The sequence below is a fragment of the Girardinichthys multiradiatus genome, chromosome 2 (assembly GCF_021462225.1).
Source record: "Girardinichthys multiradiatus isolate DD_20200921_A chromosome 2, DD_fGirMul_XY1, whole genome shotgun sequence".
In the NCBI taxonomy this organism is placed as follows: domain Eukaryota; kingdom Metazoa; phylum Chordata; class Actinopteri; order Cyprinodontiformes; family Goodeidae; genus Girardinichthys; species Girardinichthys multiradiatus.
The window spans coordinates 18761538-18789359 of record NC_061795.1 but is presented as its reverse complement, the minus strand read 5'-3'; the positions used below and the strand labels follow the sequence as shown (position 1 = coordinate 18789359).

The 27822-nt window shown below is 40.3% G+C and overlaps 2 protein-coding genes across 2 annotated transcripts; both read left to right on the top strand.

The window, feature by feature from the left end:
- The first annotated feature begins 1486 nt into the window (after positions 1 to 1486).
- LOC124860380 lies at positions 1487 to 5358 on the top strand. Its single transcript, XM_047353680.1, has 8 exons — positions 1487 to 1670; positions 2124 to 2424; positions 2631 to 2792; positions 2934 to 3030; positions 3164 to 3508; positions 3613 to 3763; positions 4027 to 4136; positions 4241 to 5358. The coding sequence occupies exons 3-8, from the start codon at positions 2677 to 2679 to the stop codon at positions 4565 to 4567; spliced, it is 1146 nt and encodes a 381-aa protein (XP_047209636.1). The 5' UTR covers positions 1487 to 1670; positions 2124 to 2424; positions 2631 to 2676; the 3' UTR covers positions 4568 to 5358.
- A 14588-nt stretch (positions 5359 to 19946) lies between these two features.
- Positions 19947 to 27381, top strand: dbx2 (developing brain homeobox 2). Its single transcript, XM_047390324.1, has 4 exons — positions 19947 to 20319; positions 23484 to 23567; positions 26409 to 26590; positions 26755 to 27381. The coding sequence occupies exons 1-4, from the start codon at positions 19947 to 19949 to the stop codon at positions 26953 to 26955; spliced, it is 840 nt and encodes a 279-aa protein (XP_047246280.1). The 3' UTR covers positions 26956 to 27381.
- The last annotated feature ends 441 nt before the right edge of the window (positions 27382 to 27822 follow it).

Genomic DNA, 27822 nt, shown 5'->3' with positions numbered 1-27822 from the left:
TGAACGTCGTACATTACATAGAATCGTTACACACAGAATGATTTCAGGCATTTATTTCTGTTTGCTGCAAATAAAACCTCAAAATTTAATTTCTCAGAATGTTGGAATATAGTATAAAGTAAATGAAAAAAACAACTACTAATTCAGAAATTTTATGTTGTGGCCTTCATAGTAATGGGGAAGACTGCTGACATGACAGGGGTCCAACAGAGATTCAGTGACATCCTCCAAAAGGAGGGTAAACTACAGAGGTCATTGGTAAAGAAGCTGGCTGCTCACAGAGTGCTGTATCCACATGCATTCATAGAAAGTTGAATGGAAGGTAAAAGTGTGGTAGACAAAGGTGTTCAAGCACCAGGGATAACCACAGTCTTGAGAGGGCATAAATCAAAGCCCATTCTAGAGCTTGGGGGAGATTCAAAAGGTGCAGACTGTGGCTGGAGTCAGTGTTTCAAGAGTGACCTTATGTAGAGGTATGCAGGACAAGTCGGCAGGATGGATGGCAAATGTCACGTCCCTTATCAAAATTAACATTCTGAGCCTGAGTGTCTTTAACACCTCAGCAGAACCACAGGCCTGCAGTGGATTGATGGAGTAAATTATGCAAAAGGAGCCAAGGAGTGAGTGCATATACTCTCCAGCATACTGACATACTTTTCAACATTTATGTCCTGTTTTGCTCTTCTGTAATTCATATTTGTTAAGAAGCTAAATTTTGGATTTCCAACATTAATAAAAATAAACACTTGAAATCTATCTCTCAGTGTGATATGAATATGTATCATATATAAATTTCACGTTTGCAATTGAATTAGAGAAATGCTTTTAAATATACAGCATGTTAATGAACTCCTAGAATATGGTCTAGAACAGTGATTCCCAACTGGGGTTGCTCGTACCCCTAGTGGTACGTGAGCACATTGCAGAGGGTACGTGGAAACTTTTCATATTTTATTTCCAGGAGGATGGGTAAATATCATCAGTTAGTAGGGATAATTCATAAATGTGTGACGCTTTATTAGGACCCAGGTGCAAAATACACTAAGCTTTTATCAACCAGAAGAGCACAACAAGCACAATAAAATAACTACAGGTAGGAAAGTCTAAAGCAGGGGTGTCGTTGTTCACCTGCACAATGCAGAGAGAAAAACAAGTAATAGCTGTTTCCATGGTCAGTGCTTTGCTCCTGATTTTCTGTAAGTTTAAATGTCGTTTTATTGGGGACTTATTCAAAAGAGCTCCAGCTTTGTTTTAACCAAAAGGCAGGTTTAATATTCATGTTGATTGTGTAGTTATTTAGATTACTTATTCACTTTCACTGTCAGAATCCGTGGTGTGTCTGCCTGCAGCTAACCATTTTACCGCCAGGTGTCGTTGCCTGGAGGTGCTGGAGAAGGGTCAGGTGCAGCTCATCAGGTTTATCAACTGGACAGTATATGAAGAGGCTGCGCCTGCACTTCGTTGCCTGAGCGTTTTGCCCCTGCGGTACAGCTACTGGCCTCCCCTGAAATCTACTCCCGTAGTTTGAAAGTTATTTCTGAAATTTTCTGTAAACTTGCACTGATTTTGCCTGTCCAGATGCCTTACCTCTACAAAAATTACACCCCGAAGTGAACAACCATTTTGGCCATGGAGGAAGCATCTCCCCTGTGTTTCCCGACCACGGTCAGGTAACAGAAGCAGGAAGGGTGAACACCTGGCTTTCAATATTCTATTTAATGGCCTCTCTCTAATAAGATGCCAGACTTTTCCCAATCTCTTTATAGCTCCTCCCCAGCCTAAAATGAAACTCGATCAGACTATCCCTCTTCATCCAGTTGTTGTTTTGTTCCTCCCTATGTTTCAGAAAGTGCGCTGTACAGGAAGATTATGATTTAATATTTTATGCGCACGTTATACCTATGTCGTGGGAACGAATTAGTATGGTATTAGCGTAGGAAAAAACTTTTCTGTTTAACATTATTCTTAAGATGGCTGCAGTTCAACAAATTTAGTTTGTCTTGTGTGCAATTTTGGATCATGATGGTGTTGAATTCAAAAGCTAACAAACAAGCATTTTTTCATGTCTATAATCTAGACGAAAATGTTCTAATTGTATTATTTTTGTTTATTCTCTTTTTCAGTTCTCATTTGACAATCTGGAATCTGTCAAAGTCCTTGTAACAACTTTTCAAAATGGAAAAGAGACTTCTAAAAAAATTCTTCATGTTTCAAGTATCAATAATCTCATTGAACAAAATCTTGCCCAGCAATCTGGATGTTCTTTGGACAGGATATTAAAGTATAACTCTGACTTCTTGGAGTACACTGATCACTGATGTTGACACCAATGTGGAAATTAAGGACTTTGACAGATTTCATGTGTTCCTGTCAACTGGAGGGCCCCTAGTGGAAGCTTTTCTTGAGGAGATGAATCAAAACCAGGTAGTGTTTGAGTTGGACAAATGTATTTATTTTTATACTGTTCTCATGTTCATTTAAAATCAGGATTTCATGTTTCAGCATGTTTACAGAGTAAATTTATTTGTAATTTAATCACCAACTCATTCACTTTTTCTTCATAGTTCTTAGATTCAAGATTATTGTGATGATATTAAACATACTGCAGCAATAACTTTTATCCTCCACAGCCTCATACTAATAGGGGAGAGGAGTCAGCCCTTACAGTGACTACTCATGAAGAAAGCTCCACAGATTCTTCAGGAATACAAAACCACAGGCTTCCTGTCAATGCAGTCAAGAAAGCTTCTTGTGAAGACGTGTATTGGAGATCTAGTTGAGAGGTGTGGCTTGTAAGTATTGTTCTTTGTTGACACTTCAGAGTTGTTTTTTCACTTTACAAATCTCTTTGTGAACTGATGTAGAAAAATTTGATCACCTTTGTATGAGTAAATTGAGTAAATGACTAAGAATAAGTGGTCTTTTCCGCCCAGTTATCCTCTTAATGGAGACAAGCCGGCCTTAGCAAAGAGCATCATTGCCACCTTCCCATCTCTGAGTGTCCAGGTGGCTGGACAAGGAGAAGGATTTGTAAGTCAACAACATAGCAATTTTCTTTTGGGGCCAAAAAAATAAAAGTTTTAGTTGTCTCTCCTTGTATATTTCTTTTGAATTTCTGAAAAATCCTCAGCTACCAGTAATTGAAAAACATATTCTTCACTAGGAGCATTTCTATGATCCAGCATCTCACAGTGGGTTCCTAGAGATTAAACTGCGCAACCTTCGACGTAATCTGCAACAAGAAGAAAGGCGCTACAGGAAACAAAAAGTGACCAGCGACCAAGGGGAAACACACACATTCAATGCTACTGAGACTGAAAATGACAACACCACAAATGAGTGGGTCACTTTGATCAAAAGGTTGCGGGCCTCTTCCGAAAACCTTTCAGCAATTAAGTCAGAAATGGAGAAAACATTCACTCATCGCAGAGCCTGGATTACGAGGGAGTCACCCACGCTCGCAGAAATATTGAGTGAATATCCACGGTTTCTGGACATGCCAAGTCTGGTAGGTTTGCTTCTTTTCCAAGTTTAGTTTTCTAAGTTTATTACTGAAACAACAATGCTCTACTTTTAGTTTTCCAAAATCGTATTTGTTTTTCCTTGTTTTAGCTGGACTCAGAATTTGGAAGGATCACAGGTGAAAAGGCAGACCTATTCCTTCGTAAATGGGAGGCCAACATCATGCCAAAACTCAAAGCCGTGGCTGCTATGGAACCAAGACTGTGCACTCTTTTGAAAGGAATTGAAGACATGACCAAAGGTATTTATGTGAAACCAGGAATTAGGGAACTTTGTAAATAATTCAGGTCGTAATATTTAAAAAGGAAAAAAGTTTACAAAAGCACTTTTGTTGAAAAATTTCTTAAAAGAGAATTCTTTTGAAATGCCAAGTTTTTTATGTATAATGCCAGCCATTGGCAGGAGGGTATATTGGTAATTATAGAAAATGGTAGATGATGTGTATTTACAGTGGCACACAGCATAAAGTATACATTTGAGTTTTGCTTGTTTTTCCACTTTCAGATGAGGCTTGTTACACAATGCTTGTGTTGTTAACACATCTACTACCCCCTGTTGGTGTCAGTCGTTGTAGCACCAAGACAACAATAACGTACCTTCTGGATTTTGTGCTGGTATGTTTTTAATTTGGTAAAAGTTCTGTTAAATATAAAATTTGTCTGAGACCTTGATCATTCCACTAACAAATGTGTTTAATTTGTGATCTTTTGTCTCTAAGCCTGGAACAAGAATAGCATCGCTGTGCAGTGATTCCTCTGCTTCATCAACGACTCATCAGCCCCAGCTGATCTGTATCGGTGACCTCTGGTCATTGAAGCAGTATGTCATTGTAGCTAAGAATGACAAAGTCACCATCCCTCTAAATGATGGTCTCACGTGTGCTGTGGACAAGCTTTTCAAACTCTACTGGGTCTGTAACTTGTCTTATCCTCCACAACTCTGCCCTGTCTTTACATTCTTTGAGTACATCTACGATCTACTGTTCTCCACACAAAGAAAGGCAAAAGTTCTGGAACTGATTGCACAACTGAAAGCTTGCAAGTAAAATGTACAGTTGTCCACAATGTGGAGGGACTGCTTTCAAAGAGGTAAAAAACCTCATATTGCACCTCCGTGAAATACATTGCTTATCAGATGGACAGAATATAAAAATTATATGTGGTCAAGACCGTTGTCCAAGGACATATTATAACTTAAATTCGTTTTAAATTCGAAATTACTAGTTTTATTAAATGAAATCTGCCCTTGAGAACAGATCACAGAAAGGAGCCTTTATTTGGAGAAGTTGTTCATATTCTGGTGCATAACGACTCCATTTTCATGTTTGTTCGAATACTAAATGTACTGTACTTTGATGATCGATTTTTTATGCTTATGCAGTACAAAAAACAAGCGAATACGAGTTGATCACACCTGCAGAAGTTTCAGATTTGCATCCGTTAGATGTTATGAGGAGTTTTGGCACCAAAGAGTTGTATGTGTCCCCAAAATACAAAATCTTGTACCTTGGTTGATGACTGTACTGGATTGTAAATACATGTTGCCATTTGAGTGCAATTGGAAAAGCTGATTATTATTGGAAGGGACAGGGATTCTTTTTCATTATTTCTTTTATGAAATTTATTGCCATGTTTTTCATAGATGTTCACTAAATGTTAGAAAACATATTTTATTACACAGACAGTTAGGGATTTTTAAAAAGGTTTGGTGTTAATACCTTAGAAAAATGGGTATTTTGTTTGCTTGACTTTGTGATATGAATTTATTTTAACACTTTTTAAAATATTTAGCTGCCCCAGCATTATTGTTGTAACATACTTAATTGTAATAAAAGTATCTCTAATATCCTCAAATGAAAATTCCCATTTTTATTTGACCTTATCTATGCAAACACATTTTATACATATATGTATCAAAACAACACATTTTGACAGACATTTGTGTTCATTTGACTAACACATTAGTTGTGTTAAAATGACTAACACATTAGTTGTGTTAAAATGACTAACACATTAGTTGTGTCATAAATGACACAACATGTGTTGTCCCTGAGCTGATTCAGCACATGTGTTAAAATTGAACACATCATGTGTTGTTTTTGACACATCTGTTTTAAGAGTGTGCCTTACCTCTGGATCCGACGGAGTTGACCAGAGATGTAAAGAATTGGTCTGAACCGAGTCCCGAATTGAACCTTCAGGCCGACTCTTCTGTGAGCCACCAGCGAAGCGAATCCTGTCCGCCCTCCCAGCACCTTCTGTCAGCCACGTCTCAACGAACACGGCGGTCAAGGCGAGCCACTCTCTCTGACACCACTGGATATATGACCCTTCCCCCCGGCGGGTTTCCCTGTGCTTACCTGTAAGCTGCACAATCAGTTCTGGTGCGTTTTCTGAGGTCCAGTTTGTAACTCTGCTCTTCTCCCGGTTCCAGTCTTGTTTCCCGTTCCCAGGATCATTTGTTTAAATAAACATTCACTAATCTCATCTGTCTCTGATTGTTCTCTGCATGTGGGTCTGGTCGGCAGTTAACATTATGACATTCACAGTAACAGAGTTATTTTTATGTTTAATTTGAGCTGAAAAGAATAAAATGGCTAAGAACTATAGTTCTTAGGCATTAAATGTTCAAGTTAAGGAGATTACATATAAATGATTAAATTACATTTGACTAAAGGGGTACCTGTAGTATAACAAAATGTCTCAGGGGGTACACAAGTCAAAAAAGGTTGAGAACCACTTGTCTAGAAGAGGGGAAGAGTTTTTATTTATGAAAACTCATAAAGGGGAGCACCCTGTTGAATGATGTCCACCACCCCGTTTAAGAGCAGCTCATAATTTAGAAACCTTAAATGAATTTTTAAAGAGTCACCTCTAATCTTTGGCTTCTTGTCTTAACTTTTAACTAATGTATTAGTCAATTATTGTACATCTTTGTGTTGTTTTTTTTATTTTTTGCTACTCTAATACTCGTACTCGTACTCATACTCGTCGTCTTCCGCTTTATCCGGGACCGGGTTGCGGGGGCAGCAGACTCAACAGAGACACCCAAACGTCCCTCTCTCCAGACACCTCCTCCAGCTCCTCCAGGGGGAGCCCAAGGCGTTCCCAGGCCAGCCGAGAGACATAGTCCCTCCAGCGTGTCCTGGGCCGTCCCCTGGGCCTCCTCCCGGTGGGACGTGCCTGGAACACCTCCCGAGGAAGGCGTCCAGGAGGCATCCGATGTGGAGGAGCAGTGGCTCTACTCCGAGCCCCTCCCTCCCAGATGGCCGAGCTCCCCACCCTATCTCTAAGGGAGTGCCCAGCCACCCTACGGAGGAAGCTCATTTCAGCCGCTTGTATCCGGGATCTCGTTCTTTCGGTCATGACCCAAAGTTCATGGCCATAAGTGAGCGTAGGAACGTACACCGACCAGTAAATTGAGAGCTTTGCTTTTCGGCTCAGCTCTCTCTTCACCACAACGGACCGGCACAGCGCCCCCATTACTGTGGCAGCCGCACCGATCCGTCTGTCAATCTCCCGCTCCATTCTTCCCTCACTCGTGAACAAGACCCCGAGATACTTAAACTCCTCCACTTGAGGCAGGAACTCCCCTCCAACCTGAAGAGGACAAGCCACCCTTTTCCGGTCGAGTACCATGGCCTCGGACTTGGAGGAGCTGATCCTCATCCCAGCCGCTTCACACTCGGCTGCGAACCGCCACAGCGCATGCTGTAGGTCTTGGCTAGAGGGGGCCAGCAGGACCACGTCATCTGCAAAAAGAAGAGACGAAATCCACTGGTCCCCAAACCCGACCCCCTCTGGGCCTTGGCTGCGTCTAGAAATTCTGTCCATAAAAGTTATGAATAGGACCGGTGAAAAAGGGCAGCCCTGCCGGAGTCCAACATGCACCGGGAACAGGTCCGACTTAGTGCCGGCAATGCGGACCAAACTCCTGCTCCGCTCATACAGGGACCGGATGGCCCCTAGTAAAGGGCCCCCGATTCCATACTCCTGGAGCACCCCCCACAGGGCATCACGAGGGACACAGTCGAATGCCTTCTCCAGGTCCACAAAACACATGTGAACCGGTTGGGCAAACTCCCATGAACCCTCGAGTGCCCTGTAGAGGGTATAGAGCTGGTCCAGTGTTCCACGGCCGGGACGAAAACCACACTGCTCCTCCTGAAGCCGAGGTTCGACTATCGGTCGGACTCTCCTCTCCAATACCCTGGCGTAGGCCTTACCAGGGAGGCTGAGGAGTGTGATCCCCCTGTAGTTGGAACACACCCTCCGGTCCCCCTTCTTATGAAGGGGGACCACCACCCCAGTCTGCCAGTCCAGAGGCACTGTCCCCGACCGCCACGCAATGTTGAAGAGACGTGTCAACCATGACAGCCCTAGAACATCCAGAGACTTGAGGTACTCAGGGCGGATCTCATCCACCCCCGAAGCCCTGCCACCGCGGAGCTTTTTAACCACCCCTTCTTATGAAGGGGGACCACCACCCCAGTCTGCCAGTCCAGAGGCACTGTCCCCGACCGCCACGCAATGTTGAAGAGACGTGTCAACCATGACAGCCCTAGAACATCCAGAGACTTGAGGTACTCAGGGCGGATCTCATCCACCCCCGAAGCCCTGCCACCGCGGAGCTTTTTAACCACCCCTTCTTATGAAGGGGGACCACCACCCCAGTCTGCCAGTCCAGAGGCACTGTCCCCGACCGCCACGCAATGTTGAAGAGACGTGTCAACCATGACAGCCCTAGAACATCCAGAGACTTGAGGTACTCAGGGCGGATCTCATCCACCCCCGAAGCCCTGTCACCGCGTAGCTTTTTAACCACCTCGGTGACTTCAGCCTGGGTGATGAAAGAGTCCGACCCCGAGTCCCCAGCCTCTGTTTCCACCACGGAATGCGTGATGGCAGGATTGAGGAGATCCTCGAAGTACTCCTTCCACCGCCCGATAATGTCCTCAGTCGAGGTCAGCAGTCCCCCGCCCCCACTATAAACAGTGTTGGCGAAGCACTGCTTTCCCATCCCGAGGCGACGGACGGTTTGCCAGAATCGCTTCGAGGCCAACCGGTAGTCCTTCTCCATGGCCTCACCGAACTCCTCCCAGGCCCGTGTTTTTGCCTCTGCCACAGCCCGGGCCGCAGCACGCTTGGCCTCACGGTACCCATCAGACGCCTCAGGAGTCCCACAAGCCAACCACAGCCGATAGGACTCCTTCTTCAGCTTAACAGCATCCCTTACTGCCGGTGTCCACCACCGGGTTCTGGGATTGCCGCCGCGACAGGCACCGCAGACCTTACGGCCACAGCTACAGGCAGCAGCATCGACAATAGATGCGGAGAACATGGTCCACTCGGACTCTATGTCTCCAACATCCCCTGGGATCTGGTCGAAGCTCTCCCGGAGGTGGGAGTTGAATACATCCCTGGCCGAGGGCTCCTCCAGACGTTCCCAGCAGACCCTCACTATGCGCTTGGGCCTGCCAAGTCTGACTGGCTTTCTCCTCCTCCAGCGGATCCAACTCACCACCAGGTGATGATCAGTGGACAGCTCAGCCCCTCTCTTCACCCGAGTGTCCAAAACATGCGGCCGAAGATCTGATGATACGACAACAAAGTCGATCATCGACCTCCTGCCTAGGGTGTCCTGGTGCCAAGTCCACTGATGGACACCCTTATGTTTGAACATGGTGTTCGTTATGGACAAACCGTGACTAGCACAGAAGTCCAATAACAAAACACCACTCGGATTCAGATCGGGGAGGCCATTCCTCCCGATCACGCCTCTCCAGGTGTCACTGTCGTTCCCCACGTGGGCGTTGAAGTCCCCCAGCAGAATAATGGAGTCCCCGGGAGGGGCACTATCCAGCACCCCCGACAGAGACGCCAAGAAGGCCGGGTACTCCGCACTGCCACTCGGCCCGTAGGCTGAAATGATAGTCAGAGACCTCTCCCCAACCCGAAGGCGCAGGGATACGACCCTCTCATCCACTGGGGTAAACCCCAACACGAGACGGCTGAGCTGGGGGGCAACAAGCAAACCCACACCAGCCCGCCGCCTCTCCCCGTGGGCCACTCCAGAGTAGAACCGAGTCCAACCCCTCTCAAGGAGATGGGTTCCAGAGCCCACGCTGTGCGTGGAGGCAAGCCCGACTATTTCTAGTCGATATCTCTCAACCTCCCGCACAAGCTCAGGCTCCTTCCCCCCCAGTGAGGTGACATTCCACGTCCCTAGAGCCAGCCTAAGCATCCGGGGATCGGGCCGCTGAGGTCTCCACCTTCGTCCGCCACCCGATCCTCTTTGCACCGGTCCCTCACGGTTCCCCTTGCAGGTGGTGGGCCCACTGGGGGATGGCCTCGCGTCTCTCGTTTGGGCTTGGCCCGGCCGGGTCCCGCTACTCTAATATTATACTTTTATTGTTCTTGCTTTGCAGAATTGTACTCAATAGCTATGCAATGTATTTGAACGCATATACAGTGGGTAAAATTAGTATTGAACACAATACGTTTCTAAGTAAATATTATTCTAAAGGTGCCAGAAGTCTGTAACAGCCCATCCAGTCCACACATGCAAAGAACTCAAACCATAGCTGTCCATAAGTGAAGCTATGTGTATAAAATGGATGGACAGAGGGAACATATTGAACACATGAAGACAGGGATGTGAAAAAAGTCAAATAAAAGTAATGACATCAGCTAAAATTAGAAAGCAATCCTGCCACTTATTGCAAATGAATATCAGATGGCTCAGTCCCAACCCAACCCAATTTTGCATGAGTTTCATGATGCTTTATAACAGCAGTGTGGCTCATCTGACAGTCAGAGGGAGACCAAGGGGCGGAGCTGGGCCTGCTGATGTCACGCTACAGTGGTTCGATACAGTGAAATCTCTGATAAGCTAGTAGCAATGCTAGTTGCTAACTGAGAAAACACTCATTAGGTTGGGTCCATAAAGTCCTTTGCCATCTTCCAGTAAGATGCAACATTTACCCATTGGACTGAAAGGTCAATGAAATCAAAACAGTAAAAATGATTAAATATAAGTGCGTCTGCAGATGTTTAAAAGTGACTACCTACCCCTGTTTGGACTAAGAATGTGCTTCTCAGAGGCTTCATGTGAGGCTTCTTCTGACAGACACTGGACAAACATCTAATTGATGGCTTCATGTTAATGTTAGATAATGCCTGAGCGCTGTGACTAAGCAAGATTAGTGGCAATAAAAAATGAATTCAATTCAGTTTATTTATATAGCGCCAATTCACAACGCATGTCGTCTCAAGGCACTTCACAAAAGTCAGGTACATACATTCCAATTAATCCTAACCATTGAACAGTGCAGTCAGATTCAGTTATTTATTCAAATGGATGCATAGTATCTGAGAAGTTGTCAGCATTATTTTGCTCCTAGTCTATTAAAAGGGAAGGCAAACAGCAGTGAAACTTCCTAGTTTGGCAATGGTCTTCCAGGTCCACCATCTATAGTTGTTTAAATGTTGATGGGTGTTTTTCAGTTTGACTTTGAAGGTGTGTTTTACTGCTTTTCTAAACCCTTCTAAGGCTGCTCTTTGTGCAAAGTTGTGTGACCTCTTGCTGGCATCCAGCTTTATTCCTTCAAAATGCTCAAGTCGTCTTTTGAAGTTGAACATTAGCTGCTCAGCAGGTGGCATTAAAATCAACTGCATACCTCACTAAGCTTTCTCTTATGCCTTTTATTGCACTCGGATGCTTTGTAGTTAATATATAGTGAGCTTCTTCACATTCTGTCACATAACAATCACAAAATTCTATATATTTTAACAAGATGTTAGGTGACAGGCCATTGCAAGTTAAAGCATAACATTTTACCAATAATAATCAGTATAATGCGGCATGCATTTATGTTTCAGCCCGTTTCCCATTCCAGTGGAAGCCGTTGCCTTTAGAAGTCAATAGTCATCTTGTGTGTAATTTAATCTCAGTACCAAAAACAGCAGAACAAACATTAGTTAACAAAAGGATCACGAAGATGAAGGATCACAACAGACTGTCAGGTATGAAGTTGTGGAAACATTAAAAGCAAGATTAGTTTATTAGAAATCAATATTGCAAGCTCTGATCAACTCACACAGCACTACTCAATTCATCATCCAAAAATAGAAAGAGATTGACACAACTGTAAGCCTACAATGACATGGCTGAGCTCCTGAGCTGGCTGCAGAGATCTACAGCGCAAGTGGGAGTATTGGTTGCCATTGTTGATAGAAAGCCATAAGTCCCCTTTGCATTTTGTGACAAGCCATGTTAAAGACACGGCAATCATGTTGAAAGAGGTAATTTGCTCAGATGAGACCAAAACTGAACTGTTTGGGCAACATGAAAAACGCCCTGTGTAGCAACAAACTTACACTGTACATCACTCTAAACTCATCATCCCAACTGAAAAACATGGTGGTATCATGCTGAAGGAATTATTTCCTTTAGCAGAGACAGGGAAGCTGGTCAGAGGTAATGGAAAGATGGGTGCAGCCAAATACTGGGTCATCCTGGATATAAAGCTTTAAGAGGTTGGAAAGTAGTTGAGACCAGGGTGAAGGATCACTTAAGAATGAGGCATGTTCATGTGTTAGAAAGGCTCAGTCAAAGTTCAGACCTAAATACAATTGAGATCTGTAGCAAGACTTGAGCATTTATTCTCAGACACAATCTAGCAGAACATGAGCTATTTGCAATGAAATATGGGTACAAAATTCAGTCTCCAGATGTGGAAACATCACTGTAAAAAAAAAGAAAAGTTGGCAGAACTAAAAATTCTAAGGCAACAAACGTCAGGGCATTATTAAGATTAGGACTTCAACTTAACCAGTAAAGTCTTGCTTTTGAGTTTTCCAAACTAATTTCTATGTTTTTGTAACTGAACCAAATGTTGTAAAGACTTACAATTGTAGGCTGTAAGAACTTTGAATCCTGAATTATCCCATCTATCCCCTGTTTTTTCCAGGGAGCAGTGGGCTGCACACACCAGTGGCACCCAGGAAGGATTATGTGGTTAAGGGTCTTGCTTAGAGACCCAGAGTGACAGTTTGAGTTTTGAACCAACAAACATGGGAGCCAGACTGCTGATGCCTGCCTCTCCAGGCCGCAATATAACAGTTAATAATCCTGACTACTGGCAACTCAACTATAAGTTGTAGTGACTTAAATTAATGGGAAGCTTTATTGGCATTGTCCAGAAAGTACAACAACATTTCTTTGGCGGCATTTTTATTGTTAAAACTAAATATTACAACAATACTCAGCCTCCAACTCAAAACCAAAGTTTTCCCGCATTTCACAACAAAAATATGAAAGTTAGCAGAACGTTTGCCCATCGCAATGACCTACAACTTAGAAATATTTGTACTGACAATTAAATAATGTTAAAGCTTACAACCACCTTGGTTTGCTGGACTGACTTAAGATACTATCCCTAATATGTTACACTTTATTTTACAGGTTGTCACAATTTTTCAGCACCAAAAAAAGCAAATTGGTTGTTTTACAGTGCTGGTAGACATATTCCCAAAAGACAGGGGGGCTGAAAACAAACGTGCACTTTTTGTAAAACATTTTGAAAACCAGGCATTAAAATTTTCCTGTCGCTTCTCTTATGCACTATTTAGTGCTCCTTTATCACATGATATCCCCAAAAATTACATTCAAATTAGTAGTGAAAATGTGAAAATAAAATGAAGTGGCATGGATATTTTTTATGGCGCTGTATTTATTTTCTGGGTAATGTCAGTCATTTTACCATTTTAAACATATCTGTGCCCATGCAATACAAATTCCTAATCATACAATGTACTAAACAAGGATATTTTTACTAAATCCTAAAATATTTCTGGACAGATGGACATAAACTGAAACCTTTTTGTAGTGGCTTTGTTAGGGGCAAACTTAAACCCACTTCAAAGTCTAGCCAATCCCTGGTTCTCTAATGCTGCCCGTGCCAATCTGCTAAAGTAGTGTAGACAAGTGTGCACCAGCAGCAGTGATTCTGGGGACAGATCCAGATCCTGGTTAGCATTCATAGCAGTCTTCCACCAATCTGTCTTCCCCTTAAAACATCATTGTTCAATGCTAATTGCTATCTTTTTTATGATTTAGGCAAAACAGATGTACTTTGACAAACATGTTATCTGTTAATACAGCTCTTGTAACGCTCACGGTATGCACACACAGTGAGCGGCTAATGGATAGTTATTGTCAATGAAACAAAGGCGAGCAGGGGCTCTTCATGCGGTGTCACATCTGCTGAGAGAAAGGGCCCCCAACCCTCTATTCATAATTAATAAAACTAGATTTCTTCTGGGAGCAGACGCAGGGAATGTAATTATTTTCTATTGCCCACAAGTTTTCATTTCCTAAAGTGCCATCAGGAAAACAAGACTCATTTAAACATGCACTCAGGAAAAAAAGAAAAGTAATAAAGGTGCACATTACAACACATTGACTCCCCTGTTGCGTATGCACAAACACGCAGCAAATCTCTCAGGACAAGGACAGAGAAACAGTGGAGGTCCTTTCTTCCATCTCTGCAATAGTCAAATAGATGATGCAGCACAATGTTCTTAGAGGCTTATTCAATGGCTATAAGAAAGCTCTGACCACATATTAATGTATTGATGAAATCACTCTGAGATGTTCAAAATTATTTTACATCTAGAGGAAAAACGTGACTCAGGTAAAGCTGAAAATGCAGAAATACTTAGATAATAATACAGGAACAGATGGTTCCATAAGTCAACTAAATATATGTGCCCTTTTTGTTCTAAACTTAGCAATAATTTGGCCTCTTATTTTCTCAGTGCCATCTGGAAAAGGCAGTGATTTGCATCTCGGTGAAGCAGTACTGAAGTCCAACAGACAGTGTCACCCTCAGGCCATGATATGGCAAAACATTATCCTTCAGAATGATAAATTACTGCAGGCTCTTTAAACAGAATGTAAAAAAGGTCTGTGAAGACCAGGAGTTGAAAACCAGACAAGATAGATTTAATCAATTATAGGTTAATAATGTTCAGAAATATTTGTGATTTTTTAAATTTGGCTATCAAAAAACCTTTCAAGTTATAGTTACTTTGTGTTATTTATGTGGAAGTCCATTCCTATTTTAATTCTAGGGTATTTACAGTATATGCAATGTCCAGCAAAAGTAATCAAATGAACACATGAAAATCATTTCATCTACCCATTCCATTGTACCTCTGGCTGTATGTTTAGTGTTATGTAATGTTTTGTAATGAGTTAGTGCTTTCTTAAATCAGTTGTGATCATTATAAGTTCTTCTATGCATTAGAACCTAGTTGATTATTAATGAACAAAACATAACAGTAACATACAACAGTGCCTTGCAATTGTATTCACACCCTTACAAACTGCAAAGTATTTTATTTTAATGTGATAGACCAACACAAAATAGCACTTTAAACTGTGCTATATAGATTATATAGAATTAAAACAGAAAAAAAAAAAAAAACTGCTTTGTTTAAACCTCAGATGTTTAGTTTGAAGTAGGATTGAAGACCATGGTGAGGTCCAAAGGCTGAGATTTAAAGGGGTCTCAAAAAATGTTGATATCAGCCATTTGAGTGTATGAAAAATGGTCTACAAGTGGAGGACAATCAAAACAGCTGCCAACATATTCAGGTCTGGTCATCCAGGCTTGTTTCCTCTTAAAACAAAGTGTAAGATGATACAAGAAGTCTTCAAAAGCCCTACAATGGGACCCACAAGTGTCACTGTTTGGGAATGCTTTGCAGCAGCAGGACCTGGCCAGCTCACATAATAGAATAAATACACACTTTACTGTGTATTAGAGGCTGTGTGAGGAAATTCTGAGACCATCTTTACGAAAACTAAACCTGGAGCAAAACTGGAACCGGTAACATCACAGTGACCCAAAAATGTACCAGAAATGAATGGATGGATGGATGGATGCTGGTAAGCTAGTGACAAGCTAGGACATTAAATTGTGATTTTTTTCTACTTACACCATCATGGTGGACAATGTTTTTTTATGAGAAAAGCAACTGTCTTGGAAGCACCTTGTCCTACCATGGAGATCCAAATAATTCTTATTAAATGTAACCATCTAAATGTGGACATACTTTTAATCAACGCATGCTTAAAGGTATGGAGAGCTCTACTACACTGCCATGGCAGTGGAGTTGCTCCACACAGTCACTCCCATTCCTCCTGGATGCCATTGTGAATGTGTGCAATGAGCTGGTTCATTGGGCCCTCGCGATGAATAGCCTTCACCCATTCACTCAGCACACAGAAGCTCATTAGAACTCTATAGATGCACAATTGTGAGCCTCACATTAGAAACTTCCTCCTGTGGGACACAGACACCACACACAAAGTGCCAGTTTGCTGCTATGCTAAGCGCATTGTCCGCTTGATTCATAGAACCTGGCCCTCCTTTCACAATATTAAGTTCGAGTGGTGGAATATCAATTGCGTGTGCAATGGCCCGGTATCTTTTTAAGAGCTTTTCTGGGGTTGAAAAAGAGAGAAAAGGAACGTTAGCCACCCTGCAGAGTGCTAGCTTTCAACAGATCCATTGTGAGTTGTTTGAATGCAGGGACCCCTGTTTTTTCCCTCCATTCTCGACAAGAGGTGGGCATCAAATAGATTCACATGAACTTGCTTCAGGGTGTTTCTAAAGCCTACTGTTTAGGAATAGCCTAATTATACCTCCCCTCTTCTGGAGAGTTTTATTGGAATCTGGCTAATTACACAGTGGTGAATCTTAATAATGATATGCTCTTAGCTTTGCCTTTTAGCACAGGCATGAAGTTCTGTGAGACGAAAAATCTAACTAAATGTCAGGCGGCATACAGTTTAAACATCAACAATGAATACTTTGACAAATAACATCTTGACAACATTCTGAACACATAATTTCCACCATGAAAAATGGTGGTGGCATCATCATCCTGTTGGAATGTTTTAGTTTTTTTTTTAGCATTGACAAGGAAACTTGTCAGAGTTGATCAGAAATGGCTTTTTCAGTTTCCTCGCAATGTGAAAAGATGAATCTGAGGATTAAGCTTCAAAAATAGTTTCAAGAACTATCTTTCCTCTTTTCTCATCATATAACCAAATGACTCATCAAGCAAACAAAAGGCTGATGGTGGGCCATCACAGCCACGGGTCTATTTGTGGAACACTGTAACACACACTCCACACACAAAAGTGGATAGAGCATGGTGTCTCCTAACACTCATGGTGTTAGGAGACACAGAGCGCTGTGGTTTCTCCACCAGTCTGAAGAATAAAAACCTCAAATTTGATTACAAGCAACCTTTGGCTCCCTGGCCATTATACAATAGGCCGAGCTGTCTGGGCCAATTTCCATGCTCAGCATGAGGTATCTGCACGCGTGGACTGGATCTATCAGACACCCGCCTCCAGACACACATACACACACCAAGGATCATTAGTTGCAGTGTGAAAGGTTGCACAAGCCTCTCATTGGATGTGTTTATTGCAAAACCTCACAAACTTGTGTGTCTGTATATGTGTGCGTGTTCTCAAATAACCCAATTTATTTTAAAGTTGCAGCACATAGTGCATAAAGACTAGATCTACAAGTCAGATGTGTCCATGAAATCAAACTCACTTTAAATATATTTTGGCAAATGTTAAACAACATGTTGAGGTCAGTTTTATTTGTTTTATTATTATTTTTGCAAATCGCTATTTAATAAAAATAAAATCTAACCATTGAAAAAAAAGCACTTCCATGCCTCTGGGGACATCACTTTGCATAATTTTTTATGACGTTTGCTCATTTGCATCCTTCACCTAAAGCCACAGCTTAGAGAGAGGTTACAAAGGATCAACATTGTCTTCAAATACAAAGGTAACAGTTAGGAGAAGAGTACAAAAAAATGTTAATAATAAAGAATGTATTGGACAACATGGGTATTCTAAAAACTGGATGTTTGTACAAAAATAATGAAAAGATAAAATGGAAAGGAATGGAATGAATTAGTAAGGGAGGCAGCATAAAGACTGACAGGAACACTAAAGGAGCTACTAAGCATTAGTTTGACCCGCATGTGACAACAATCTATGTTCTCATTTGTCTAAAATATCTAGAAGGATTGCAAGACAGAATCATCTTCTTTCAAAGAAAACATCCAGGCCTGGCTAAAATCTCCCACACCCTTGTGTGTTGTAGTCTAATTAAAACATACTTTTGGGGCACAATAGCAGGTGAGTTTGCCACAAAAACAGTACGCATCAACAAAAAAACACCAAAAGCCAGTGAAATATGGAAGAGGCAGGATCATGCTCTGGGGTTACTTTTTGCAAAGAACTACAGCTTTTGATTATCAAAATCACGAGCAGTTCTAAATTCCAGCCAGTTTTGAACCAAAACCTTTTATTGCCAACTAAAGAGTTGAAAATAAGGGGGGATTTTTATTTGTTAACATCACTGTGTGTTCAAGCATACCCCACAGTCAGCAAAACTGGCTTAATGAGGGAACCCAGAAATCTAACTAAATATCTGTGGTGGATATCTGTGAAAATTGATTCAAAAGTATTCGATTGAGAGTATTTGCACTAATACAACCATATTTTAGCAACGTTTTTATTTATTATATATTTTTTCTGTTTTTTTGTTGAATTTTAGATGATTAATGTCACAATGAATGTACCATCTTCAAATGATTTATGACCATTTTCATGTCACAAAAACCTGACATTTTAACAGCGGTGTGCACACGTTTGGTATACACAAATGGTTGGTATTTTCCACAGTAAATGTCACAGAGTGACATTTCTGGACTCTGTTTGTGGCTTTGTGTTTGTTTACCTTTTGCTTAGATGTTTCCATTTTGGTTTTTGTATCATGTTTTCTTTTCTCCCTCTTCCATCTCCTAGTGTTTACTTCTTAAGTTCTTTTATGGTTGTTTTCTTATTACTTTGTATGGTTTATTATTATTATTATTATTATTATAGTTATTGGTCTTCCCTGGATTCTCTAGTTTTATTTCTCTTTAGTAACTTTGTGTTTATTGTGTTTTATTATTTGTTCTTTGCACTCTTCTTGTTTACTAGTTTATTTTCTGTTTCCTTTCCAGTTAATTCAGTCAGTGTGGTTAGGTTTGTTTACTTTTGTATTCAGGTTTTCTTTATGAGTTCTTTGTTTGTTCTCAGGTTGTTATTGTTGTTCCTATGTTCCCTCTAGTTTCTCTGTTTACTTTATTCATGATTATTCTAGTTTTCTTATTCCCCATTTGATTATTTATCTTTGTCTATAGGTTTGCTTGGTCTGTGTTTCTGTTTATTGTTAGTTACTTTGCCAATGGTCAGTCTTTGTGTTTGTTTCACCTGTTCCTTCTGCCTCCTTGTCACACCTGTTCCCTGTTTTCTCTGATTACCTGCCCTTTGTTATCCCTCAGTATATTAGTTGGTTTTGTGTCATTGTTTGTGGATGGTTCCTTGTCTTTGTCATACCCCGTTCTCAACCCACGTATTCGAGTTTTTTCCATGTGCCTGTTGAACCTCTTGTACGTTTTTGGATCAGGACTTTGTTTGTATCTGCAGTGCCTTGTTTGGTTTCTTTTGAAAACCTCTGGAAATAAAGCTAAAACCTTTTACAACATGTTGCTGCCCAGCTCTTGTCTGCACTTTGGTCTGCCGGCAAACCACACTATGACAGTAAAAGCAAAAAGCAAAACGAAAGCCTGAGCAAAAATGGCTCAAAAAATAATGGTGTAATTTAGGCAACATAGGTTGTGTTTTATTCTTCGTCATAATTTTTATTATTAGTCCATCAAACATAGGATCACTGTTGTAAGAACTTGGTACAAGCAGCAAATACTAACTTCTGTTTTCTTCCTTTTAAACAGCAGCTCAAACATAAATGCCAAATTAACATTGACCAAATGCAATTTCTAAACCAAATGCATATGTGTTTTTTATGTTACTTGAAATTTTTATGCTTTTTATCAACCTTTATATATTCATAAACATTTGACCCTTTTCAGATACATTTTTCAACCAGGAAGAGACCCACAAAGCAAAGTCTCTTAAATTACATTGAAAAAGGAAACAAAGTGCATTTCCAATGAACTGCTGAGGGGTTTTTACCGGGCACAATGGAGCTCTGAGGGAGGCTGGAGAAAAGAAAAAACTATTTACTACTGCAGAGGACTGTTTGGTCCATGTTAAACTTCGGCCAGCACCTCATTGTCTCCGGTGTCTATCATTTAATAGGCTATTTGACATAATGAATGAGGCAGACCCACCTTCTGCCACTCCAGAAAGGCCCCAGCCTTATCTGAATTGAGAAACACATTAGAGTCTCTCAGCCAATCACATCACAGCCCTGGAGCAAAGTAAGGCCCAAAATAAGAAGACCACAGAACTTTTGTCTTCCTCAGAGTTTAATGAAGTTGGCCTGGGTCATCCAGGAAAGGATTAAAAGAGGATCGAGTGTCACCAAGTTGCAACTGCTGAAGAGGAAACTGCAGTGCCAGACGTTTGTGAGAAGGATGGTTATGGTTCAGAGCTGCACCAGAAGGAATATGGCTGAAACTTTACCAGGCTTTGGAAGCTCCGGAAAGAGCTTTCTTATCGACAATCTTCTGAAAGCACAAAGTCCTCCTGTCCATCCAGAAGGAACGGCATGTGGACACCTGAGACAAGTTGCATGTGAATGCCCAAGGAGAACCTGGGGCCAGGAGCAGGGAACCCATCAAAGCCTGACCCAAAGTCCTCCACAGGGGAAAACCATGGGGAGACCATTTTTGCCTTGCTCAGGTATTAGTCTTATTCTTTAAGTGTTTGAATAATATGTATAAATAACAGTAACTAACACAATAATTTAAATTAGTTAAATGAAGAAAAAATGGTGTGACAAAATATCTAATTAAAAGAATTTTGACTGATTTAAGCAGCATTTGTCATGATAAAAGTCATGATAATTGGCAAAAAGTGAGTAATATCATAATACCTCAAAGATTTCTCTCAAAAGTAAAGAGTAAGAGGTTTAATACCTCTAGTGATTATTGGACAACTTAGAAATATTTGTGCTTAAATATATTTCCCAGGGTAAAAGCCACCAAAAGAAACAGAAAGTATATTGGAGATCTTTCATTTATTTTAACCAAATCTGCTCCTTGCATTTGAAACAGCCATAGATTCTGTGGTGGACCTAAGCAGGCACATTGGCTCAGGAGTTTTTCAAAGCTACTGTTAAGAATGGATGTATATTCACAAATACAAGTGATTTTCTACCTAAACAAAAGGAGAAAAATAACATGTTTGGGTCCACATTGTGCTCCAGCTGATTCAAGACAGATTGAATATAAAAATAAAACTAACCTGTGGCCTAATTATTTATATTTCCAAAACAAATCCTTTGTGTAAATGTGTGCTATTGTCCAGTTTTCTTCTATGAGTTTATTGTTTTAAATGACAGTATAGAGGTGCCAGTGCATGATTCATTTTTTGTCTGTGATGGCACTTACTACTGGTAATGATATGGTTAATACCATACTATATACTACCACAGTTATTGGTAGACCTGGTAAAGATGCGTAAAAATCCTCAAAACAAATTATTTTAGTGCATTAGAATAACTTGACAGTGAGCATTTTTGAAAAATAATTTGAGCACATTTAGTTTTGGGGGTAAAGAAAAATTCCATGTTAAAAAATAGCTATCAGATTTGCTCATGGTGCTATAAATTGTACCCTAAAATTGCTCAAGCATGTATTTATTATGTTTGATTTACTAACGTTTACTATTTTTAGCTGATTAGAGTGTCGAGGAGCTTTTAACCCTCTGGGGTATCATGTTTACCTCATGCATCTGACCCATTTTTGGTCTGCCATATCTCTAAAATGCAGTCCTTTTGCAATGCTTTAAAGAACATAAGGGGCCAATAATAATGCTTTAATTTGCCAAATTACTTTCAGGAAGCCACTCTCAAACCTTTTTTACAGATTTTTTAAAGTTACAACTAATTTGAACATTTCCTAATAATTTTCCATTTGGAAAAATTTTTTTTACATAAATATGTTAGTAACTAACCAATTAACAACATTTTTTAAAGAATAAATCCACCTGTTGACCATAGCAGCATGACATTTTGTTAGTGTGCTGAAGTATATATAATGTTCAAAGGCATTTTATTCACTACTTTGTTGCTTTCGTCTTTACAATTTAATGATTATAAACGTTATTTTTTGCTGCAATAACATAAAGATCAAGCTATTTCTATAATCTGTAGGCCATACTCTACTATTACAACAAAGTCTGTCTTATTAGCTTATAATTTCCATATATTTCTTTAATTTAGAAATAGAACTCAATTTCAATCTACAAGCTTTCATGCATGAACAGGGTAGAAACCACACTTCTTGCTAAGCACAGTGAAGATGACTTAGGACCAAGCAGTGATGAAAAAGATGAGCTGAAATAATACTTGCCAGGAGAAAGTCAGACATATGAGGATAAGGGTGAGAATCAGGATGAGGGCAGTGAAGGTGAAAGTACAGAGGCAGGTATCTGTAGTAATTACATGATAGATGAGCAGTATAGAATGCAGCTAAAATTATTCTGTAAATAAGGGAAGATTTGTGGAAGTTATGAGCAAAGACGATCAGGTAAATGTCACTTTAATGGTAAACTGCGACCTACAGCATGTGTTCATGACCTGAACTTTGCTTTATTGCAACCACAACATGAAATGTATCTTCATAAAATTGTAAAAATCTAAACAAAGCTATTGAATGAGTGTTTAGCATTACAGTACACATAATGATGAGGACAGTAAAGAAAATCTGAGATCATACTCTTGGAATAAATTAGTTACCAATTAATAACCAATTTGACTGTTTTTTTTTTCCACATTTTTACCAGGGGTGGCAATAACTGCGGAGGGCAATTTATATGGGGTTTGGAGCAGTGGCGGTTCTAAAACAAATTTACCAGGGGGGCCAGGATGGGACCAGTGTTTTTTCATGGGGTTACAGAACAAAATATTTAAACCAAAAATAACAGGGGGATATTTCACCATTTCATATCTTAAGTGAGCCACAGAGAGACTTGTGGCTCTGGAACTGCAGGTTGCAGACCCCTGACCTAGCAGATGCAAACTGTGATCATATTTTTTTTCCTTTTCATTTCAGTCTCCGTGTCCGTAACAATTGAAATATTCCCAAATAAGTTTATAATAAAGTTTCTTCTATAAATATCAAGCAGAGCTTTAAAGCATTAGCTGTGATGCTCTGCTTGTGAAAGTAAATCTGTTGGGCAATTTCTTGGCACTCAGACAACAATTCTGAGCTCTACTCTGCCAGACAGGACACGGTAAAAAAAGAAAAGAAAAAACTGTGATCATATCTCAATACGGCTGAAGCTAAAAGTGCAACAACGTATTTTTTTAATTCATTGTTAAAGTAAAACTGTAAAGTTAAAAAATAAAACTGGTCCAAGGCCTTCGCATATTATCATAAGAAATTGATTTAGTATTATGTCTTCACTACAGGGGCCATAACAGTGGCCAGGACCAGGTCTACAGGGGTACTGGCCCCTGTTGGCCCCTTTCTAGAACCGCCTATGGTTTGGGGTAATTTAGGCTTTCATCGAGAGGACTGCTTTTTTAAGAAAGATGTTATTTCAGCAAAACCATGACAAACCTCAGTTTGTACACAGAACAGCAACATACCTCCAGCCAGTCCAATGGTTTTATTTATTAAATAACTCTGTTTTAGATGTCTCCCATAATAATGCACATCAGCATGTAAAGTACAACATGTTGTAAAGTACAACCATTTTAGTTCTGAAATATTTTAATAATTTAAACACAACAGAACTGTGTTTTTACCAACATTTTACACAGCATCACAACTTAAAAAAACTTTATTAAACAGATCACACCTTGCATGTACATTTAAGGATTGTATCTATCTTTGCAGGTGTTCTGAGCAGCGCTTTCTTGCAGAGCCCGCAGTATCTGCTGGCATGCTGCGGTGGGTCCAGCCCCCCTCCCATCTTTTCCAGTGAGTTTTCTATACCTCATCAGCAATGCCTCAGTTGCTCTCTAAGCATAAGCAGTGAGGTCTTCCAAACTTTCCATGGCTAATTATTGATGCAATGCCAAAAAGCTAATTCTCCGTTCATCTCTGCACAGCGCTATTCATAACCATTCACGGTTGTTCAGGACGGGGTCGTAGGGTTGGGGAGTCCCAGGTTCAGTCTTTTGTAATTACAAATGCACTTGTTTACCACTGCATATATGTAGAGCTAGTAAACATATTGTCATATTAGGACAATAACCTGATGGGAATTCTTACTGTTAAATAAGGCATAGTGTCTTTTTTGTACTTTCTAATGAGTTTGGTTGACAATCCTAACAATCTGAAGCTTCACTTTCAGAAGGAATTAAATTGGATATCCACCAAAGGAACAAATTCATATCAAATGTTGTCATTTTCTCTAGGGTGAAATTTGCAGTCTTGCGCTTGAACTACTGTTATTCTGTCCTAAATTGACACAAAACTGATTAAGTCAAACGTTTGTCTTCTTTAGTCTTCCTTGGCAATTGGAAGTTATTAGTTGCAGCAATTCATGATAGCTGTCAGGTGTTGTAGAGAAAAGCACAAATCAGAGAGCCCTCATCCCACAAGTCCCTTGAGTCTTCTTGGTAGGTTGACACTTTCCCACAGTGCCCAGCAACAAGACAATGCCAACGGCGGCCGTGACCAATCGGCACTTTCACTTCACCATCCACACGCGACCTCACTGCAATTTTTCACCACAGCAATGAACTCCACATAGTGTGAAAAAAACTCGCCCATTCCTCTGCAGGAGAAGGCAGGATGAGGAACATCCCCCACCTATTGTGTGGCTAAAGAGCTTGGCTCGCAGACCCCCCTTCTTTTCTCCTGTCCTTCAACTATCATTCCGGCCCATTGGAGACCACTTGACTAGGACATAAAGCACTCAATGAAAGTGACTTTTATAGACTTATTCGAGCTCATCTTCACATACAAACTGGCTTCAAATTTGCGAGAGAAACGATTTAGTGTTGGGCCACTGAGCCATCGAGTAATGGCATTTCTATTGTAAGGCCGCATTGTTGGTGTCCCACAGGGCTCAATAGTTGGCCCACTACAATAGACACACACATCACCCAGGAATGACCTGGTAATCAGCCATTTAAGTAAAAGCTATTGAGGTCCAATTGAAAAGTAAGAAGCATATCCAACCCCGTTTTGTGCTCCCTGGAGGTGGTCTATGTGCAGATTTGTCGTACAGATTAAAAAGGCAATTCTGAATGTATCAGATAAATTGTTTCACTTGACTTTTGTTGTGCGTGAACCTGTGAGTGAGGCACCGTGGGACTGGTCTTTACAGGTCAACAAATCTCCTTTTTTCTTTGTAAAAGCAATGCTCTACTCAGTTTACTCATCCCCAGTTTGTTAAACTAGACAATCGGAAAGAGAGGAGCCAAAATGGCAAAAGAGAAATGGCAAAAACAGCTTTTATCTTGGTTTTAAGAGAAAGGTATAAAGGGTGATTAACACATTTAACATATAACACATTTAACATATAACAATCATGGATGCAAAAGCTAGAAACAGCAATGCAAAGTAGCAAATAATTGTGAAGTGGAAGTCACCTAATTGGTAAGTAATATCCACTTGTGTGTAATTTTATTTTAGTATCAATTTACAATATTCCCTATCTGTCTTAGCGAACACTAGTGAAAAAAACTGTTTTGTGAAAACCAAGGAATGCTGAAGACTGTTCAGGAATAAAGTTGCTAAGACGTTTTTTACAAGTTTAAGTTATTAAATAATACCCTAAGCTTTGAATATCTCATGAAGCGCTGTTTAATCAATTATCCAAAGATTAAAAGAGTATGGTAAAATTGGAAACCTAATCAAGACAGCCAGACAAAGAGAATATTAAGAGAAGCCAGGAAACCCATAAAGCTACAAGGATATACAGCTCAGGTTGAAGAATCTATTGATAGTACAAATATTAGTTGTCCACTCCATAAATATGACCTTCACAAAAGGGTAACAAGATAGTTACATTTAAAAATAGCTACAGGAATTCCTATTTCCAATAAACCATGTAAGGGGCACAGCAAACATGTGCTCTGGTCAGATGGGAGAAAAACTGACCTTTTTAGACTGACATCCAAAATGATTTTTGTTGGACAACACTAACCTTGTGCATGACCTGAACACCATCCACATGGTAAAACATGGTGGTGGTAACATCATACTGTGGGATACTTTTCTTAATGGGGTACAAACTAGAGTCAATAGGATGATTGGTGGAAATAAATACAGGAAGAAAATCCCAGAATCCTGGAAGAAAACCCTTTAGAAGTTCCAAAGGACTGGGGCTGAAGTTCACCTTTTTAGAACAGCCCTCAACATACAGCACGGGCTAAACTAGAAGGGTTAAGATCAAAACATTTTTAAATCTGTGGCAAAAACGTGAAAATTGATGTTCACTGAGTCTCTCTATTCAATCTGACCAAGAATGAGCTATTTTGCAAATAATAGGCAAGAATTTAAGTTTAAGTGTGCAAAGTTAGTGGAGGCATAACTCAGAAGACTGCCTTAACGGCTGAAAAAGGTGGCATGGGTGCACATCTTTAGATTTTTATTGATACAAATTTTGTAAACCATAAACTATTTTCCTTCCACTTTACATTTATGCTTTAGTTTATGTTCCTGAATCACAAACAAATCCAATGAAAGACAATGAAGTGTGTGGTTGTAACATGTGAAAATATGAAAAAGTCCCAAGGGTAGGAATACTCTTGCAAGTCCCTGTCTCAGCTTATATAATTCAAACAACTTGTTTTTATTATTTTTCAGGAGCAAATGTTCAAATGTGGTCACCGAATGCAAGCCCTAAATCCCGCAGAGGGATCCTTAGGAGGGCTGTTTTCTCTGAAGAACAAAGGAAAGAGCTGGAGAGAACTTTTCGGAGACAAAAGTACATCAGCAAAATGGACAGGAACAAACTGGCAGCTGATCTTAGCTTGAAAGAATCGCAGGTAATCAAGTTGATACAATCTGAGATTTTCATTCTACAATCCTAAGAGAAGGGGTAAAAGAGAACGTAGCAATAAAAACCTAATCTTCCTCTGGCTTTAACCTTTAATAAATAAACCTACCATGGGTTGAACAGAGGTACTTCTCTACTTTCCTACTCACTTAGGTGAAGATCTGGTTCCAGAACCGTCGTATGAAATGGAGAAACCACAAGGAGAAGGAAGTTCATAACATTCGCTCCCCGATGGACGAGCTCATGGCCAAAGGTCATCCTCAAGAGGAGAACCAAACGTCACACAGTCACACTAACCTGAAAGCAGAGAGTTCAGTGCCACAGAAGAGCACAAGGGACACATGCATGAGCTGATGCTAAACAAGTGACTTTTCACATCTGCTGAATCCTCTACAAAGACTTGAATATTGATGAAACACCTTGCAGACTCACACTGAAATGCAAGCATGTCAGGTTTTATTCCATTGTCATCAATGTATGTAAATAAATACGTATGTTTGTTTTGTGGCTTTAGCTGATTTCCTGTCACTTCAAGAAATAATTTAAAGGTTGTTACACTTTCTAGGAAAGACCCCCCACTTTTCAATTAAAACTGTTGTCACCTAAAGGTCAAATGAGCCATGTACACCTTTACTTAAACTGTAAGCTCTCTTAAAATTACACAAAATCCTTATTCTAGAAAGATTCTTTCAGTTCTTTTTTAAGTCTTTTTAAGGCATATTACTTTGGTTACATGTTGATATATTTTGCTCATTATTTTAAATACATGGATCAGTTGTAAATGACATGTTTATTAAATTGTTACCTTGTCAATAATTTCTTTTACTTTATTATTATAGTTTATTATTAGGGACAAGTTTTTGCAAGACCTCTACCTCTATAACAACATTGGTATGTTCCTCATAAGCTAGCTGTGTGTTACTAAATACACGGCTCAAAATATTTAAAGGAACACTTTGAAAACACATCAGATTTCAATTTGAAAAAAAAAAATCATACTGGATATCCATCCTGATATGGAATGGGTAATGTGTTAAAAACGTAATGATGCCACATCATTTGATGAAAATGAAAATTACAACAGAGGGCTTGATCCAAAGTCACCATGAAATTTAAATGAAAAACTGAAGCGGCAAGCTGGTCCAATTTGCTAAAATGTCATTACTTCAACGTGGCCCTCAGTAGTTTGAAAGGCCCCCACCTGCTTGTATACATGCCTGA